The sequence below is a fragment of the Eptatretus burgeri genome, chromosome 3 (genome assembly GCF_056783735.1).
Source record: "Eptatretus burgeri isolate ZD-2024b chromosome 3, Ebu_testis_v1, whole genome shotgun sequence".
In the NCBI taxonomy this organism is placed as follows: domain Eukaryota; kingdom Metazoa; phylum Chordata; class Myxini; order Myxiniformes; family Myxinidae; genus Eptatretus; species Eptatretus burgeri.
Window position 1 is genome coordinate 102,249,474 of NC_140963.1, and position 20,160 is coordinate 102,269,633.

Genomic DNA, 20,160 nt, shown 5'->3' on the forward strand with positions numbered 1-20,160 from the left:
GATTTTACAATTAAACTTGGAGAGTGTGCAGCCTCCTCGAATTGATGGCTGTCGCACACAGACGTGTGTGTGTCTGTCTCTCTGTGTCTGTGTCTGTCTCTCTGTGTCTGTGTCTGTGTCTGTCTCTCTGTGTCTGTGTCTGTGTCTGTCTCTCTGTGTCTGTGTCTGTGTCTGTCTCTCTGTGTCTGTGTCTGTGTCTGTCTCTCTGTGTCTGTGTCTGTGTCTGTCTCTGTCTCTGTGTCTGTCTCTGTGTCTGTCTGTGTCTGTGTCTGTCTCTCTGTGTCTGTGTCTGTGTCTGTCTCTCTGTGTCTGTGTCTGTGTCTGTCTCTCTGTGTCTGTGTCTGTGTCTGTCTCTCTGTGTCTGTGTCTGTCTCTCTGTGTCTGTGTCTGTCTCTCTGTGTCTGTGTCTCTGTGTCTGTGTCTGTGTCTGTCTCTCTGTGTCTGTCTCTCTGTGTCTGTGTCTGTGTCTGTCTCTCTGTGTCTGTCTCTCTGTGTCTGTGTCTGTCTCTCTGTGTCTGTCTCTCTGTGTCTGTGTCTGTGTCTGTATCTCTGTGTCTGTGTCTGTGTCTCTGTGTCTGTCTCTCTGTGTCTGTGTCTCTGTGTCTGTGTCTGTGTCTCTCTGTGTCTGTGTCTCTGTCTCTGTGTCTGTCTCTGTGTGTCTGTGTGTCTGTGTGTCTGTGTGTCTGTGTGTCTGTGTCTGTCTCTCTCTCCCCGCACACAGACGATGGTCTCCGCACACAGACCACAACAGGCTTTGAGAATCCATCCTTGAATCACAAACCCAATCGGCTATTATATGATCAGTGCGTCACGCAGCAGCGAGAAAGTCTGATGAATCCCCACGAGTCCAATGGTTCCAAGTTCATGGTGAAGCGTTTTTCCGTGTTTCAATGTTCCATCATTGGGATGGCAGGATGGCCAAGAGGCACTCACCTGTGAGCCGTCTCGCCTGGGTTCGAATCTCGGCGCAGCTCTCAACGGTCATGCTGGCGTTTCACAGACGTGGCGAGGATGTTAAACTGGACTTGCCAATTAGTTCCATCCAGCCGACATGATTTAAGCTGCAACTTCAGAGTTAATACCACAAGCCTGTTATCAGTATTGAACTGAGCACTCCGATAGACCCTGTAGTTCTGGATCATCCTCCAGCGACCATCAACAAGCACACGGTCAATGTCCTTTGCAACACCGCCAGCGTTGGAATACCAAGTCCAGCGATGAGACTGTGGTTGTTGAAACCATGAACCAGCCATCGTAATTCCAGGACTTCTTACAAAATCAAGGAACTTCGTGTAATTCTGATTCACAGTTCCAGACCCATGGGGACCAACCCAGGTCTCATCACCATCCCCATCAGTTCCAATCAATGCATTGAAATCCCTCAAGACTAACAGAGTATCTCGTCTGGGGCACTGATCAACCACAGACTTGAACATGGCATCGAATGTGTCCTTCACGGTGAGATCACTCGCCTCAGTCGGAGCATAAACAGAGACCATTTAAACGACACCCAAGGAGTGACGAATCCTTAGTCTCATAATACTGTTGCAGGGCTGGGACATCGACTGGGAGCACGACCGCTAGATGGAGCCATGAGCCGGCTCAACCGATCACCCCGAATGTAAAGGTCGTCGCCCCGGATAACTCCGGAACGGACGGGTCCTGACTGGACCGAAGTTCGCCAATGGATAGACCACATGGGGTAGGGTCGATTGCCAACTTATCGATTTACCTAAGTCCCCACGTGGTCCGACTACCGGGGAAGTTCACCCTCGACGGAACTCGTACGGAAATGAGCCACTTGGCGCACTCGGTCCGTGTGCGATTCCGAGCGGCTTAATCACCGAGAACCGTCGGTCCGATTTAACAATTTGCCAACACTAATCCTCAAACACGCATCATGTCGAGCCAATGCAAGAAACACAAAACGAGCTGATACATTTAACAATTGGGGTTTATTTATACATTAATAATGGGGAGCTAGTGAACACAGAAGAGCAGAACTATACCGAATACAATAAATGCAAGCATATACAGCGAACAAAGCACTTAACAGTCTTCTACTTGTAAGACGGGCCCACGGACACACATACGCGCGCACGCACGCACGCACGCACGCACGCACGCACGCACGCACGCACGCACACACACACACACACACACATACACACACACACACACCAGAAATGGTGGCTGATGCCTTTAATGTGGACTTCAGCTCAGAGGGACAGATGAGCTGAAGCCCAGGGTATGCCTTGGACCTTTCCACCTCGAGTGGTCTTCAAGCTGTTCAGACCGGGCACCAGCGTGGGCGAGCTGGATACAATCACAACGAGCTGCGATCCTTTCCGAGCTCCGGCGGATCCCCTCGTGCTGCGGACCATGTGCTGGTGAGACGAGGCACCAATCCTTCCCCACCCGATGCGTCACTTCCCCGCAGAACCACCGACCAAGATGAGGCCAAGAAGTCGCACCAAACCGGGAACCAAGCAGAGACCGTGAAGAGCTCCACGCACCAAGAAGAGCCAGCCGAAAACAAGATGAGGCCACGAAGCAGAACAACAGCCACCAGAAGAACCAACTACTCCAGCCGAGATGAACCAGCACCAGAACAACAACCCGATGAACCCCGAAGGCTCACCGAAGACTAACCCAAGACTAACCAGAACCAACCCGAGCCAAGCAGAGGGTCCCCTCTTATCCCTCTCAGCCCCGCCTCGCTTCCGGCGTGACTCCTTCGCCCTCGCGCGCTGCCCCCCCCTTCGCAACTGCGGGTGGGGGCTGTTAACCTCGCTTTCAGTCACCCCACCCCATCCGTCATTTCTGTTTATGATGTTGAATCACGGGACGGGAGGGTTCTTCTTCTTCTTTGCGGGGGAGGGTCGTTCTTCTTCTTTGCGGGGGAGGGTCGTTCTTCTTTGTTGTTGCTCTGATTGAACCCTATTACAGTGAATCACAGCGCATTTACACAGATTTACCCATTAAACAATGGAAGGTGAGCTATCTATGGAACACATACTTACCGAGATAACTGAGCTGAAAGGACCTGAATGTTGAGTGCGATCGTGGTTTCCAGATTCGCACCAATACGCTGGTTGACCGGTGTTACCTCATTTATTATTGGAGTCAGCTTATTGGCCACATCTACAGCAACTCCTTGGGCATGGTAATCATCAGAGTGACCATACCAATAGTAGGTGTATCCACCCACCATAATCTCACCACTATCCGGTCTCTGAACCTCAGAGTATTGCAATACCGATGTTCAAATGGTTGAGCTCAGATGATAACAGAGAGATGATCATCGTCTCTTCGGGTAAGGACATTCCAGACACCCACCCAAAGGGACCGCCTCAGGTTAAACCAAGGAGACCGCCATCTGGTGAACGACACCTCAGCACCATCCAACACACTCTCCCACAATCTGACCCGGGAATGTTACCCCGTGGTTTCCCTCCTGTCATCAAAGGATCTGCACAGGTGGTACTCCCGCAAAGGGGGTTTTCAGTTTCTCAAAGGACACTGGATACCATTGACCAGATTCGCAGGGCCAGGCTTAATGGCATTGCTGAGCTATTCAAGGAGTTGAGGCGTAAAACTGTACGTGCACTGAGGATAGATTAGGAGGCCTATGTGCGAGGAATCTGTGAGAGGGTAGAGCATCACCTGTGGTCAAGTGATTCTCGTCCTGCTTCCAGAGAAATTCATGCATTGCGTTCCTCCAAGCCAGTCCCTTGGTGTACTGCAGTAAGAGTGGAGGATGGGAGGCTCTTGACAGAGGAGTCAGAAGTGAAGGCCCGCTGGGGCAGTTACTTTGAGCAGCTGAACAAAGCTGATCCACCAGCTGTTGAGTTGGATGTTAGGGGTGTTACTATCCTTATTGCTGACCCTCCAATCAACTGTGGTCCAACTTCATTTGTGGAAACACAAGCCATGGTGAACTGGTTGAAATAGAGTAAAGGTCCAGGGATCTGTGGCATCCATGCTGAACTTCTCAACGCTGGTGGAAATGCTATACTAATGTCATTGCATGCAGTTCTGTGATCTGCCTGGAATACAGGCATCATCCCAACTGACTGGAAGAGGGGCCTTGTTGTCCCTCTCTGGAAAGGGAAGGGTGATCGCCAGGACTGTAACAACTACCGAGGGGTGACACTGCTCTCAGTGCTGGGCAAGGTCTTTGCTCAGATAAATTATTGATGGGGTTTGCCACCATCTGCTTGAGCACCAGCGTCCAAAGCAGTCAGGCTTTACACCAAAGAGGTCAACAATTGACCGTATCCTTGCACTTTCCGAACGCAGACAAGAGTTTTGGCAGGGGCTGCTTGCAGCATATGTTGATCTCTGTAAGGCGTTTGATTCAGTGAATCAGGATGCCCACTGGAGGATTCTTGGTCTTCGTGGGGTGCCACCAAAACTAATCAATCTGATGTCTGAAGTGTACTCTGGTATTGAGAGTGCTGTAAGACGTGGTGATACCATCTCTGACTTATTTCCAGTTGTTACTGCAGTTCGTCATGGGTGTATACTGGCCCAACATTTTTCAGCACTTGTACGGACTGGATTCTGGGGAGGATGTTTGAGAAATCAAGCTGCGGTGCATCATTTGGGAATGTCAAGATCTCTGACCTTGATTTTGCAGATTGCATTCATCTTTGCAGAGACTCTGGATATCCTTTTGGGGTCCCTCGACGTGCTGAACGAGGAGTCTGAGCCGCTGAGATTTTAGGTTTCCTGGGTCAAATCTAAGATCCAGGTTTTTAATGACATATTGGATGCTGCTCTCCTGTCTGTACCTGTTTGGGGTGAGGTTGTTGAGGTCACAGAGAGATTCACTTACCTCAGCAGTGATATTCATGTCTCTGCTGGCTGTGAGCCAGAGGTCAGCAGATGTCTGGGTCAGGCCTGGGGAGTCATGGATTCACTGGATCACGGGGTGTGGTGCGTCAGTACCTGTGCGGGAGGACGAAAGTCCAAGTCTTCAGGTCCTTGGTGCTTCCAGTCTTGCTCTATGGATGTGAGACTTCGATTCTGACCAAGGATCTGAGACGGAGACTTAATTCCTTTTGAGACCAGGTCTCTTCGGAGAATCCTTGGCTATTGCTGGTCAGACTTTGTGCCCAACGAGCAGTTGCTAAGAGAGACTCGGATGAGATTTGTTACCTGCATAGTCCATGAGCGTCAACTGCGGCTATATGGTCATGTGGCTCGTTTTCCTGATGCTGATCCTGCTCACGAGATTCTCTCAGCGACGGAGCCTCGTGAGTAGAAGAGGCTAATGGGCCGACCGTGTGCCTTGTGGTTGCAGCAGGTTGATCAGCATCTCAAGGCGTTGGGGATGGGCCAAGCATCTGCCTGGGGGATGGCCAGACGAAGGTTCCTGGAGTGCTGGCGAAAAGTGGACGCAGTGACGCGCTACTTTGACGCGGACTCCCATACCTGACCTACATAGGGCACTGCATCACTTGCACAGCCACCGCCCCCCTCCGGCAATGAGGCAAACCAGCAATCATGTGTTGCACACAAAATTAAATGAATGTGACAAAGTGTTATCAACTCTAACCACTCGTCCCCACTCTCTTCCTCATAAGTGGTGATTTCAATTGTCACCATGCAACTCCACTGTGTGTTGGTACCTCTCTCACCAGCCATGGCACTTCAGTCAAAGGACTTTTGTGACTCCATGGGACTGACTCAATCTGTGAACTTTACTACTTGGATTTATCCCAATGGAAAATCCTCCCTTTGGACTTGGTGATGACAAACTTTCCCGCAAATGTCTCCTGCTCTTCCTCTGCCCCAATTATTTCATCTTATCATCTGTTTGTGAAAGTCAATATCTCTCCAGCTGCTCTCAGAGAGCTTCCTCAGTGCCAAGCACATTGGCAGGGACTGCAAGCAGCCATCTCTCTTCAGGACTGGTCTTCCATATCTACTGCCTCTGATGTCAACTCAGCTTGGGAATTGTTCCACAGAAACATATTCTCTTTCATGCATGGACTCGCCCCATCTCGTCTTCAATTATCCTACCCTTCTTCCGACTCATGGAACATTGCATCCTGTGGCGAGGCAGTTGCTCTGAAACAACTTACCTTCTCTTCTTGGAAGGCAAATTCGACCAAAGGCAATCTCAGTGCTTTCCAAAAACTCCGCAACAAGTGTGTGTCCACTCTCAGGAGAGCCAGAAAACAACATCTGTCCAACCTCAAGAATGAACTTTCAAACTCGTCTCCCTCCTCTAAAACATGGTGGCACCTTGTGAAGTCTTCCTCTGGTATATGCTCCTTGCTCCCCCTTGCATTACTTGAAATGGCATCACAGCTGACGCCGCTCATGAGAAGACTGAATTCCTCAATTCTGTGTTTGCTTCCAAATCTTGTGTTCCCAACCACTCACTCTTAGTACCTATCCTTTCCTGTCGTACCCAACTGTTCCTGGACAATATGTATTTTGCATTTGAGAAGGTATCGGAGGTTCTTTGAACCTTTCACTCCAACTCTGCCACTGGATCGGAGAGCATCATCTCACATGCCCCAAAATCCTGCTCTGCTGCTCTTGCACATCCTCTCTCTCTCTGCCCTTTTCACCCCATCATTTGCCCAAGGTCATCTTCCATGTTTGGAAATCAGCAATCACTGCACCACATGAAAAAAAGGTGCAAAAACGGATCACCTTAACTACAGACCGACAGTGCCTTCAGAAATAGGCCATCAGCCGTAACTTGTACCGTGCAGTTTTGTCCCACCGACTGGGGAGGATAGATAAATCCTGCACAGAATTATTCTTTATGATGAATACATTCTCAATCCACAAGATCTCCACTCAAAATCCTGCAGTTATTGCATACTTCCGTCATGAAAATCGCCCTTTTGTTCCGCTCGCTCAGCTGTTTGTTCTTGGAACCAGCGTTAATTGATGGTCCTGTGACCAGTGAACAGTGAGAGTATTTCCCGAAACAAATTAATTCTTCAAGATGGATGCGCCCGTGAAGCGGTGTGTTTTATAACATTTTCGTTGTTTTCATCGTCAAAATGTTCGGTTTCTAACCTTGAGAGTGCATAATTCATCAGCCAAATGTAGAAAATGATGGTGCCCTGTCGTTTTCGGTGGCTCGGTGGGAAAAAAATTCCAGACTTGTGCTCAGAAATGGATGGATTTAGATGGTCAAGAACGGAAGCTGGCAATCGAGGCAAGTCAAACTGTTTTCTTCAAACTTCCATGGGATGAAGTACCAGAATCCCTGGGCTATCACGACGATTGTTACCGTCGCTTCACTGATATCAAGAGGATACGTGGTGCTGAGAAATGTTGCGAGCAGAAAGCACATCTGTATGACAATGAAAATAACAACGAGGAAGGTCAACTTGGTGAAGAAGGTGTGCCTGATAATAACATTGACTATGAACCATCTCCAAAAATGAGCTCAGCCTCTACCCACAAGTCCACCAGGAATATACTTCCAGCTGTTTGCATTATTTGCAATCGTACTGAGGCCTTAGTTATTTTTTTAACTTGGTTTACACAGTTCTTCAGCTAAAATGTAGGGTCGGTAGGTCGAAATATAAATAAAAATATAATTTCGATTTTTAGAAATTATATATTTTTATGATTTTTTTTCAGATGTTCCATGGAAAATGTTCCATGTTCCATGGAAAATGTTCCATGTTCCATGGAAAAGACAAGGGTACGTGGGGGGGAAATAAATATAAATCCCGGACCAGGAGGATATAAGAAAACATTGAAGATGGAAGACCATTCAAATGCAGGATATCATCTGAATATTGTTGCGGTGCTGGTGCGTCGACCGCGAGCCGACCGCTCTGACGGAGCCGCAAGTCGAGTCGGCCCAGCCGATCACCCGGAATATACATCGCCGCCCGGATAACTCCGAAACCGACGAGTCCTTGTGCAAGAACCGAAATACGCCAATGGGCAGACCACGTGGGGTCGGGTCGATGGCCAACTTCAATTTACCTAAATACCCACGTGATCAAACTTCCGGGGTATTCCACCCTCGACGGAACTCGTACGAAACAAGCCGCTTAAGCGAGCCTGTCCCGTGCGCGATTCCGAGCGGCTTAATCGCCGAGAACCGTCGGTCCGAATGTCCCCCTTTTACGGCAAACCAACGGCTTTCTAACTCTCAACACACGAAATGCTCAGTCAATGAAAGCATCGACGTGACGAGCTGAAAACATTTAACAATTGGGGTATTTATTAATAATAATGGGGAACTGGGGAAGCACATAAGAGCAGAACAACACCGACAATACGAAATGCAATGCAATCATTTACAGCACACAAAGCACTTAACAGTTTCCTACTAATTTGACGGGCCCACGGACACACGTACGCACACATACACACCCAAGAAATTGTGGCTGATGCCTTTAATAATGGACTCCAGCTCGGAGGGACAGATGAGCTGAAACCCATAACCTATCTCAAACCTCTCCACCTCGTGTGGTCTTCAAGCTGTTCGGAACCGGGCTCCAGCGAGAGCGAGCTGGATCCAATCGCCGTGAGCCGCGATCCTTCCCGAGCTCCAGCGAATCCTCTCGCACTTCCGAACACGTGCTGGTGAGACGAGGCGCCGATCCTTCCCGTCGATGCGTCGCTTCCCCGAGGAACCACCTCCGAGATGAGGCCGATGAGTCGCACCAAGCCGGGAACCAAGCGGAGAACAAAGAGCTCCACGAACCAAGAAGAGCCAGCCGAGCAACCAGCTCAACTCTCTTCTGATGAACAAAGCCTCTCACAACACGAACCAAGAACTCCGAGCCGAAAAAGCGAACCGAGCCAAGCATAACCCGAAGGTCTGCTGAAAAACCAAGCCGAAGCAAAAAGCTTACTAAAAGCCTCCACCTCGCCAAGCAGAACCCAAAGGCCTACTAAAAGCCAGGCCAAAGTAGAAAGCCTTCAAAAAGCCTCCTCCCTAACCCAAGCCAAGAAGAACCCGAAGGCCTACTACTGAAAGCCACTCGAACAAAGCAGAGGATCTCTTCTTTATTCTTCTCCGCCCCCTCCCCCGCTCCCGGCGTAACTCATGCTCTCGTTCCCTGCTCCCATCCCCCGCTCCCATCTCCCGCTCAACCCCGGGTGGGAGGGAGTTGGTGAAGTCATGAATCACGGGACGGGAGGCCTCTTCTTCCTCTTCGCAGAAGAGGGGGAGGCGCATCTCCATTGTGTTATGATCGCTCTCTAACTATTAAATTGAATTGCAGCACACTTAATCTATTTCTGCCCATTAAACAACGGAAAGTGAACTATCTAGGGAACAAGCACTTATCGACATAACTGACTAAAGGAACCTGAATGTTGTGTGCAATCAAATTCCCAAATTCGTAACAATATGTTCACTGTATCATTTGATGTGAAAAACAATAAAGAAGGATTAAAACTTGTTTTTACAATATAGTCTGGCAAGTTTTTCTTATAGAAACCTGTTGGATCATCAAACAAATGGAAACAATGCTGAGAAAATTACTGTCCAAGTCGTAGATATGTGCGTGCACACCAGTGCATAGTGCTGGATAATGGATATGATTAACAAGCTCCAATGAGCTAAGATCCTCGTCCTCTTAATGATGACGTCATAAAAACGAATATGACGTCATTGTGATGTCTCAGGTTTGCGATAAATTATCTGTGGTAATGCCCGGCTTGATTCCCCCAAACAAAATTCAAACAGTTTTCCCAGTTTCGTAGATAATGGTATAGGTGATATCCATTAGTGGCGATATTATGACGTCAACTTTTTTTCTTGGAAGAATTTCCAAAATCGGACATGGTTACTGCCTGTGCGTGGGCTTTCTGCATATACATGGAAAGTTTCACGAAGATCCGATGAAAACTCTGGGTTGTGAAACAAAAAATAGGAAGAACGTCATAATTGATATGACATCATAGTGATGTATCATATGTGCGGTAATTCATTTCTGCTAATGCCCTGTTCGATTCCCGCAAACAGAATTCAAAAAGCTTGCCTAATTTCGGAGATAATTTCTGAGGCGATTTCCATTAGCGGAGATATTTTGACGTCATAACTTTTTTTCTCGGAGGAATATTCAAAATCGGAGATGGTTACTGTCTGTGCAGGGTATTTTTACATATATACGCCAAGTTTCAGGAAGTTTCGATGAAAACTGTAGGCTGTGAAACAAATGAAACAAAAAACAAAAAATAGGAATGACGTCATAAAAATTGATATGACGTCATAGTGATTTATCATATGTGCAGTAATTAATCTCTGCTAATGCCCTGTTCGATTCCGCAAACAGAATTCAAAAAGCTTGCCTAGTTTCGGAGATAATTTTTTCGGTGATTTCCATTAGCGGAAATATTTTGACGTCATAACTTTTTTTCTTGGAGGAATTTTCAAAATCTGAGATGGTTACTGTCTGTGCAGGGTATTTTTACAGATATTTGCCAAGTTTCAGGAAGTTTCGATGAAAGCTGTTGGCTGTGAAACAAAAAAGTCCACAAGAACAACAACGTGAGTAAGAGATCCTCCACGAGGATCTAAAAAAAGGTGTCTACTAGGAGTCAACATGCTCAAAATGGTCAATCAGAGCAATAACCAGCTCTTAGTTTTCAGTGGGCATCTGATCGTACCGTCTCCCCATCCCCATGAGCACATCAAAGGCTGATTTCTGGTCCGTTGAAGACTGAATACCAGCATCTCACAGGGAAACATTGACGTACTTGGTACCGAAATCTTTCAATACGAACAGCGATGTACAACTTTCGACGGAAACAAAATCGGCACGATCGAGAGGAGCCTGCGAATCATCCCTGCTGCTGCACTGAATTGATGCAATCGTTCGGCCAGAATATTCGTCAAGATGTTGCGTGATTAAATCATCACAATACAGTCACTCGAATTTATACCGCTGACATACTTCTAAACAATCACTTTTGCCCCAGAAACCACAGTCAATCTGAACCACGCTCGCCACTGCTCAGATGCCATGACCGAAGACTACTCTACTGGGCAGTTTGGTCAAAGATGACTCGGCATTTTGGTGCGGGCACGGGAAATTATATTATGAAAATAAATGCCGACGTTTACATTTCGGGTTTTGAAACTTTTACACCTTCGGCGGAAAATGTATCAATATAAAAGGCTAAAAATGTGTTTTATATTTATATTTCATTTCGGCAAATATACCGTCGGAGGATCCGTAAACCAAGTTATAAAATAACTCAGGCCGGATCTGTACCATATTATCCATATTGACCATATTACATACTTGTGTAAACTCTGTCATTGGATGTGGTATTGATGTTCATTCTCTAAATTTTCAGGTAGATTAATGGAAGCTGCTCGATCCAGGAATGATGTGACGGGGAAGAATATCTTGCTTCAAATTTCTGATCGTAATTGTGTGGCCATTGAAGTAAGATATCACCTCACCTGTTTCAGGTCCTACACTCGCTTCCTAAGTAAACCAACCAACAGGTTAGTGTCACCGTGTTTGATTGGTCATCCATACATGTATCTGGTCAATATACTCTTTTCCAGTAAATTTGTTTAACTGGACGTGCATTATTTTGAAATTTTCAGTGAGCAGACAGCTAAACCATACATGCCACCATACAGAGCATTCTGCACCATCATCATCGAGGAACGTCTAATTTAAGTGCAGGAGATACTTATAATTAATAAGCTGATGCAACTGTTCGTGAAGTGTGTTGAGGACACAGAAGCAGCAGATGCATCACAATATCGGTGAGGTCTTTTGTGGCACTAAATACATTATAACATGGCTATAGAATCCTATATGGATTGTATTATTATGGTTTCTGGAATTGTACATTTTCCCACTGTAATTGCACCATGATTCTATTCATTAAATGAAATCCTCACAAATTGTCCTTTCTTTCATAGCACAGACAAACTGAAGAAAAGGCTGCAACACGACTACCCCCAGCTGAGATTTTACACACCCTTCCGGCGAAATAAGTGTCAAATGGTCTTCTGTGAGAATTTGGATGCAAGTGACTTGATTGAACAGCTTCCATCATCGGCGACAGAAACCGAGACCGATATGGGAACTGAACACGAAAGTGATAGCAATCAGCCAGTTTCACTACATGATGAAACAAGAACTTTGTTCACTGCTGGACTCATCTTACAACACTTCATTCAAGACGCACCTGATGGAAGTAAACCATGGCCTCCATCGTCTAACTGTCTGAACGTCAATACAGCGGACTTTGTGGCCATTGAACTTTTCAATTTCATGGCTTGGTGTAGTGGTGCAAGTGATCATCCAACACCAGCTAAGCGTGTTAGTGTATCTGTTGATATCAAATTGAAAATTCTGTTAGTATGTCAGGACATTCTCTACCTTTTTTCAAAAGGCAAAAAACAGACAGCAAAATCGATAGCACTGGGCAAAATTTGACTGTACGTCATCTTACTGGGTCTTCAAATCTTGTTACCCTACTAAGTCGCCTAGGGCACTGTGCTTCCTGGGACACAGTTCACGGGTTTGAGACTGGTCTGGCTCAGGTTCAGCTCCTCAATGCGGGCACAGTTCCGAAATATTTCTCAAAACACGTACCCACAACCCTTGTTTGGGACAACATAGATTTCGCGGAAGAAACTCTAACAGGCCATGGTACAACTCATAACACAAATGGTATCATGGTTCAGCGAGTCTTTCAGGAACACAATGGTCCAATTGGGCCCTCCATCTCCATTCCGAAGAGTACCAGTCGGTCCTTTCAGGCGTCGTCATCTGAGTTGCATGTGTACTACAGGAAGAAAAGGGTGGGACCAAGAAAGATTGCATCAGGCACTCATTTCATGGATGATACATACCAACATGATTTGATACCAGCTAAAACAAAGGATATAGCATACGTGCTGGTGAAATTGCTGAAGCCTGCTCATTGTAATTGGACTGGGTTCAATGTCGCACTCCAAATGGATAAAGTTCTGGAGAAATCAGCCATACATTCTCTACCAGTGATTGCTGCTTCCCCTACACAGATGACCACAGTCTGCACCATTCTCACTCGCAGTATTGAGATGTGTGACCGCCTCGAACTTGATCATGTGGTTCTCGTTTTTGACCAGGCAATTTATGTAAAGGCCCAGCAAATCAGATGGTTGAATGAGAACCTAAAAACACGTCTGGTAATTCGCCTTGGCGAATTTCACACATGCTGTGCATTCATGGGCATGATACGGAAGCGATTTCTTGGTTCGGGTTTTGAGGACATTTTGATTGAATCTGAGATAGTTGCCCCAGGATCTCTCCAGACTGTTATCTCTGGCCACAAGTACCATCGTAGTATCCGAGTGCACAAAATAATGTTTGAGGCTTTGCATCGATTGCAAATACAAGCCTCATGGCGTCTTTGACAGAACAAGATCATGATAAGTATTCCTCGCTAATTGAACGGCTGCACACAGCCTATTCAACAGAGGAATTTCATGGATTGCTTGAGTCTGGAGAGTTCGTTGCTCTTATGAAGCAGTACAATTCCTTCATCAAAAAACGTTCAGGTGAAAGCCCGACATTTGCGTTTTGGAATTCCTATTTGATCTTTGTCGGAGCACTCTTGGTATTTATCCGCGCGACACGAGTCAGACTGGACCTTACACTTGGCAGCTGTTCGAGCCATGTTGCCATGGTTATTTTCCTATGACCGGGTAAATTATGCCAGGTATCTCCCCTGTCTACGAGATTGAGATGGTGGATCTTCAGAGGACACACCCTGCATGTCACCAGGAAATGCTCGTCACGGGGCAGTGGACCATACAGCGTCAATATCGCCACCCATTCTCATCAATTGCTTGTGATCAGGCAATAGAACAAATGTGTAATCGCGACTCGAAGACCAGTGGAGGATTGACTGGGATAACCCTCAAATCAGGTGCCATACAGAGATGGATACTGGCGCAGCCTGAGCGTGCTGCAATTGCAAGGCAATGCGAGGTGATGGCGGGTATGTCGCCTGACTGCACCAAGAGGAAGGGGTTGTACGAGTCACAAGTGAGGAAAGATGATCAGGATGTCCAGTTAATCATCACTACGATTGGGAGTATGATTAACCCATTCGAAGTTGAGTCTGATCAACTGGTTTGTTTAAGCTCTGGGGTCATAGCTTCCGATCGTGTCAAACATGATCTCCTGTCTGCTTATCAGACTGGCGAGGAATCTCTGAGCTGATATATTAACGACTGTTTGACTATGAGGGATGAAAGTCTGGACGTCGTGCATGGATTGGGTGAGCAGACTGCACCCCACCGGAAGATGAAGCCTCATCCTGATATGTTCTCGCCACTGACCCCATACTTCTCAAAACTGAGAACCTTCGCCGATCAAAGTATCTCAAAATCTTCCAAAACAACCAGTGGTCAAGAAGTCATTGTGAAAAAATGAGAGAAATGCATTCTCGCGACTTCTTGCCATCGGTCAGCCTCAGAGTATCAATCTCCGTGACATTCTGACTCATTCCCTGGCACCAGTCTCACTACCTCTTGCCAGTGCTGACGGGTCCTTGGCAAAAAATGTTAAATCAAAGCTCCTGACAATGGTCGAGGAAAAGTGCATTGACCACCTGAAGAGTGGCATCCCTGACCACGCAGCGATCATTGTTGATGCGGGTCCCCTGATTCGGTCCATTAAGCCTATCCCAGCTACTTTTGGAGGGCTGGCTGATGCCATTTTCTTTGCCTTAACAAAATTTGCCAAGAACACGAATTGTGCTCGCCTAGATTTTGTTGTCGATCGCTACCCTGATATCAGCGTAAAAAATGAAGAAAGGGATAGGAGAGCGGTCAGTGGCAGCCAGACCATACATATTTATGGTAAAGACCAAAAAACACCGAAGCAATGGTCAAAATTCATGTCAAGTGGTCAGAATAAAGAATCACTTGTTGCTTTCCTCGTATCGGTATGGAAGGATATCAACTTGCGTGCCTACTTCGATAGGGACGTTGGTGTGTACATTACACATGGAGAGTACTGTCACGTTCTGAGGAGAAGGAATGTCATCACAACCATTTGCTCTATTGATGAGTTGTCACGTGACCACGAGAAAGCAGACTTATTCTCCGACTTCTCTCCACGCGCAACACGTTAGTGGGACATTTGAAGATGTTGTAATCGTGAGCTGCGACTCGGATGTGGGCATAATTTCCCTTTGTCTTCAACAAAATCTGTCCTGCAATACATTCTTCATGACTGGCAATGAGGTGTTTGAGACATCACGCATTATGGATTTGCAGATGACCTGTTGTCTTGGAGCTGATGTATGCAAGGCACTAATAGGTTTACACGTATTCACGAGATGCGATTCCACCAGCGCTTTCTATGGAAAAGGCAAGCAGAAAGCGTTCACTATTATGTTTGATTGTGACGACTACACACGGTCTTTCATTGAACTGGGACGAGGTTTCGATCTGGATGAAGTTTTCCTCAAATCCCTGGAATCCTTCGTATGTCATCTTTACAGGCAGCCAAAACTAGATGACGTCAATGAGGCACGATACAAAATGCATTGCATCTCCTCAACATCTGGTCAAAGCCTTCCGCCAACCAAGGATGCATTACATATGCATAGCTTGAGGACCAATTACCAAGCGGCAATTCATAGTCGATCCCTTGCGCAGTCTATTGGTGCCCCTTCACCTGTAGGCCATGGGTGGGAGATTGTTGATGGGAAGTTAGTCATAAAGTGGATGACCATCAATCCGGCCCCAGACATTCTTTTGAAAGTCACACAATGTGCTTGCAAAGTATCGAAGTGCTCAAGTTCGAGGTGTTCATGCAAAAAGACAAAAGTGCCATGTTCAGATTTGTGTAAATGTTCAGACTGTGACAATGTCAGCCATGCAACCGATCTTCGTGATGATTGCGATATTAATTGTAATGATGACCAGGAGGATTATGATGAGGATGAAGGATACGAAATGTTAACGTAGTTTAGCGTTGTATAATTGATGTTTGTTGGCTGCAGATAACACCATGCTCACAAGCCATTGGCTAACGGTACCGAGTGAGTGTATCGGGATTCCTTCTTACCTATAATAAAAGTTTTTATATCGGTTTTAATCTGTATTAATTTCTCTTATGTGTTCTTTCTGTTGTACTGTTGCGAATTTGGAAGCTTACTGCACACAACAGCCAGGTCCTATAGATCAGCGATATCGGTAAGTATGTGTTTCGAGTTAGGGTCCCGTCCTATGTTTAATGGGTGATTAATTGTATGTGCGCTGCGAGTTATTTTATAGTTAGGGTTTTTACATTTTAAACTTCAACTTCAACAACACCCATCTTCGCTTCTTCACCATCGGCCTTTCCCACGTACATGCGTGTCAAGCACAGCCGTGGGCGGAGTCCAATGTGCCAGGCGAGGTTTCTTTGGACATTGGCGTCCTGGATTTCGCTCCAAATACAGGAATGGCACCCCTCTCAGCCAATCGGAGGGGTGCGAGCACGTCTGCCACCTCTCGGCCAATGGGGAGCCAACGCAACATATTGCTGCTCAACTTCTTGGTCGAGGGGTGGAGTCATGAGCACCCCCCCCCCCCGACCAATCTCGGACATCCGGGAGATCGCCCAACACGCCTGTCCAATGAGGAGGGGAAGGACAAGAAACGGATTCCTCCCACCTGTGAAGAAAGAGGTATAATTGTGTGGGGGCAACCCGCTGAGAGAGTCTCTCCCCGCCGTGAATCGCCTGCCTGCAAGCCGGAGGAGAATCGCTTGCCTGCCTGCCAAGCTGACTTGCTTTCCCTGCCTCGTCGCCTGTTTTGCCGGTGGAGCATGCCAGCGCCCGACACTACCCTCCGTACCTGGTGCTTGGAGCGGCATCGTGAAACGGGTTCGAGTCCCGCTGGGCCAGATCGTCGAGAACCGCACGAAGCAGAAAAGTCCAAATCAGTCTCTTCCCTCCGAGCTGGGGGTATAAATAAAGGCCGTGGCCACCATTTCTTTTGAGGGTGGGGGTGGCTGTGTGTGGGCCCGTCTTTTAAGTAGAAACGTTTAAGTGCCGTGTGTGTAAATTGTATTCCTTTTATTCGGTTAACTCTGCCTTCTTGCGTGCTCCCCTGCCCCATTATAAATAAATATCCCTTTTGTTAAATGTTCCAGCTCATTTCTGTGTTTTTCATTGGCTTAGCCCAGTGTGTGTTGAGAAATAGTGAGGCAGTAAATTGTTCATTTGGACCGATGGGCCTTGATAACCTCCATTCGGGTTATGCAATATGCATGGTTCGGGCACGGTAACGGCTCATTTCGCTCGAGGTCCGTCGAGGGTGTGAATTCCCTGGTAGCTTTTCCACGTGGGTAATTAGGTATATTGAAGTTTGGCAATTGACCCGACCCCACACGGTAGAATTATTGGCCATTCATGGTCCAGTAAGGGACCCGTGCCTTTCGGACTTATCCGAGGGTCACGACCTAAATTCCGGAATAAATTCCGACTCTACTGCTCCCTCTAGCGGTCGTGCTCGCCACCGATACCCGGCCCTGCAACAGTACTACCATTGCGTATTACCTAGTTTTGAGCGCTCGTGATGTCAAAGGCAATTATTGAACGAAAATTTTTGTCCACAATATACCAGAAAAATGATCCATTTTAACGAATTTCGCCATTTTTAGAAGACCCCCCCCAGACGAAACCAGATGCAGCAGCCTTCAGAACTCTCCGTAATACGTTCACAATACAGATGATAACAAGTCGAGGTAGTTTGGTGCGTGTGCGCATTTCAGGACAGTAGATATTGACGTCCAAACTTGGTTCTCAAGACACGTCTAACCGACCCATTTTAACGAATTTCGCCATTTTTGGAAGACCCCCCCAAGAAGAAACTATATGAAGCAGCCTTCAGAACTCTCTGTAATGCATTCACAATACAGATGACAACGAGTCTAGGCAGTTTGGAGGATGTGCGCATTTTAGATCATGAGATATCGACTTCCAAAGTTGGTTCCCAGAAACTTCAAACCAACACATTTCAATGAAATCGCCATGTTTGGAAGATCCCCTAGAGCCGAGAAGAAACCAGGTGCAGCAGCTTGGAGAACTCTGGAATATGTTCACTTTACCAATGATAACGTGTTCTGAAAATCTTAGGCATGACTGATGTCAATGTCTGTGGATATTGGCAGCTGAATTTGCCTTCAGACACCAAAACGACCGTTTGGGCTCGAATTACCCGAATTTCGGATGGCCAAAAAAAAATACTGCAGGAATCTCCGTGGAGAACTTTGGCCCCCAATTTTATAAGGTTAATAGCTATCAGAATCCGCAAAAACGAAGTGTCCCCCTGATCAGTAGAACGAAACTCATGTTCTTGCCCCTTTTCCAGTTATGGCTGATGGTGTAAAAGTATTCACACCCCTTTACGTTTTCACATTTTGTTGTCACAGCCTGAATTTAAAATGAATTAGATTTATATTTTTTGTTACTGATCTACACGAAATAACCCATAATGACAAAATGAAAACATGTTTTTTCGAATTTTTTTGGAATTCATTATAAAATGAAAATCTGAAATGTCTTGTGTCAACAAGTATTCAACCACCTGGAGATTACACTTCAAATTGAGCTCAGGTGCATCCAATTTCCTTTGATCATCCTTGAGATAGCACTACAACCTGGAGCCCACCTATTGCCAATTAAATTGATTGGACATGATTTCATGAAGAAAGAAACATATCTTTCTAGACAAGGTCCCACAGTTGGCAGTGCATGTCAGAACAGAACCTCTACCATGAAGTCCAAGGAACTGTCCTGAGAATTCCAAGATAGAATTGTTCGGAGAGAAATCTGGGGAAGGGTATAAAACAATTTCTGGAGTGTTGAAAGTTCCCAAGAGCACAGTGGGTTCCATCATTAGGAAATGGAAAGAACATGGAACTACCCAAACTCTTCCTACAGTTGGCCGCCCAACCAAACTGAGTAAATGGGCAAAAAGGACCTTGGTCAGGGAGGTGACCAAGAACCAATCGACCACTCTGACAGAATTGACCATTTTGCAGGACAACAATCTCCACTGCACTTCAGAAATCTCGGCTTTGTGGGAGAGTGGCCAGATGGAAGCCAATCTTGAGAAAAAGGCACATGACAGAACACCCGGAGTTTGCAAAAAGGCATGTGAAAGAGCATGAGGCAAAAGATTCTGTGATCTGATGAGATGAAAATTGAACTCTTTGCCCTGAATGCAAAGTGCTACGTCTGGCAGAAACTGAGCACGGCTCATCTCCCAACTCACACCATTCCGACCATGAAGCATATTGGTGCGGCATCATGCTATGGGGATGCTTTTCAGTGGCAGGGACTGAGAGACTTGTAAGGATAGAGGGAACAATGAATGGAGCAAAATACAGGCAAATCCTTGAGGAGAACCTGATTTGGAGTGCAAAAGACATTAGACTGCAGCGAAGATTTATGTTGCATCAGGACAATGATCCCAAGCATAGAGCCAAAGCAACACTGGAACAGCTTCATAAGAACGTGAAAGTCCTTGAGTGGGCCAGCCAAAGCCCAGACTTGAATCCCATTGAGAATCTGTGGAAAGACTTGAAGATTGCTGTTCACTGACGCTCCCCATCCAACTTGGCAAAGCTTGAGCAAATCTGTAAGGAAGAATGGGAGAAAATCCCCAAATCCAGATGTGCAAATAGGATACAAACATACCCAAGAAAACTCTAAGCTGTAATCGCTGCCAAAGGCACTTCTACAAAGTATTGACTCAGGGGATATAATATTTATTGACACAAGAAATTTCAGCTTTTCATTTTTAATTAATTTGTAACAATTTCGAAAAACATGCTTTCACTTTGTCAGTATGGGGTATTTTGTGTAGATTCAGATCAGGTATGGGAGCATGCGCCAGAGAACCGTGTCGCTGCATACACTTTCTGCTGGTACTCCAGGGGCCTCTGTCTGGCCATCCCCCAGGTAGACAGATGCCTGGCCCACCCCCATCTTGAGATGCCGATAGATTGCTGACAAAAAAATTTAAATTTAATATAATTTAAATTCAGGCTGAAACAACAAAATGAGTGTGAATACTTTCTGAAGGCACTGTATCAGCTTACTTCCAATAATCAGCAAGGTCATAGAATACATCATCACAGTTGATAAGAAAACCTTCCTCTTCTCTAACAACTTCATCTCAGATCACCAAAT

General features: G+C 46.3%; 1 protein-coding gene across 4 annotated transcripts in view; it reads left to right on the top strand.

Moving 5' to 3' along the window:
- The window catches only part of LOC147030553 (uncharacterized), a 27,723-nt gene extending 8,496 nt beyond the window's left edge, over positions 1 to 19,227 (top strand). The window contains exons 1-2 of one of the 4 annotated variants that reach the window (XM_085874729.1): positions 282 to 1,702; positions 11,308 to 19,227. In XM_085874729.1, the coding sequence (XP_085730855.1) occupies positions 12,335 to 13,375 (1,041 nt within the window). In that variant the 5' untranslated portion in view covers positions 282 to 1,702; positions 11,308 to 12,334 and the 3' untranslated portion in view covers positions 13,376 to 19,227. Of the gene's footprint in view, positions 1 to 281; positions 1,703 to 10,871 lie in introns of those variants that run through there. The other 3 variants (XM_085874731.1, XM_085874732.1, XM_085874730.1) reach the window with 3 other exon arrangements.
- The last annotated feature ends 933 nt before the right edge of the window (positions 19,228 to 20,160 follow it).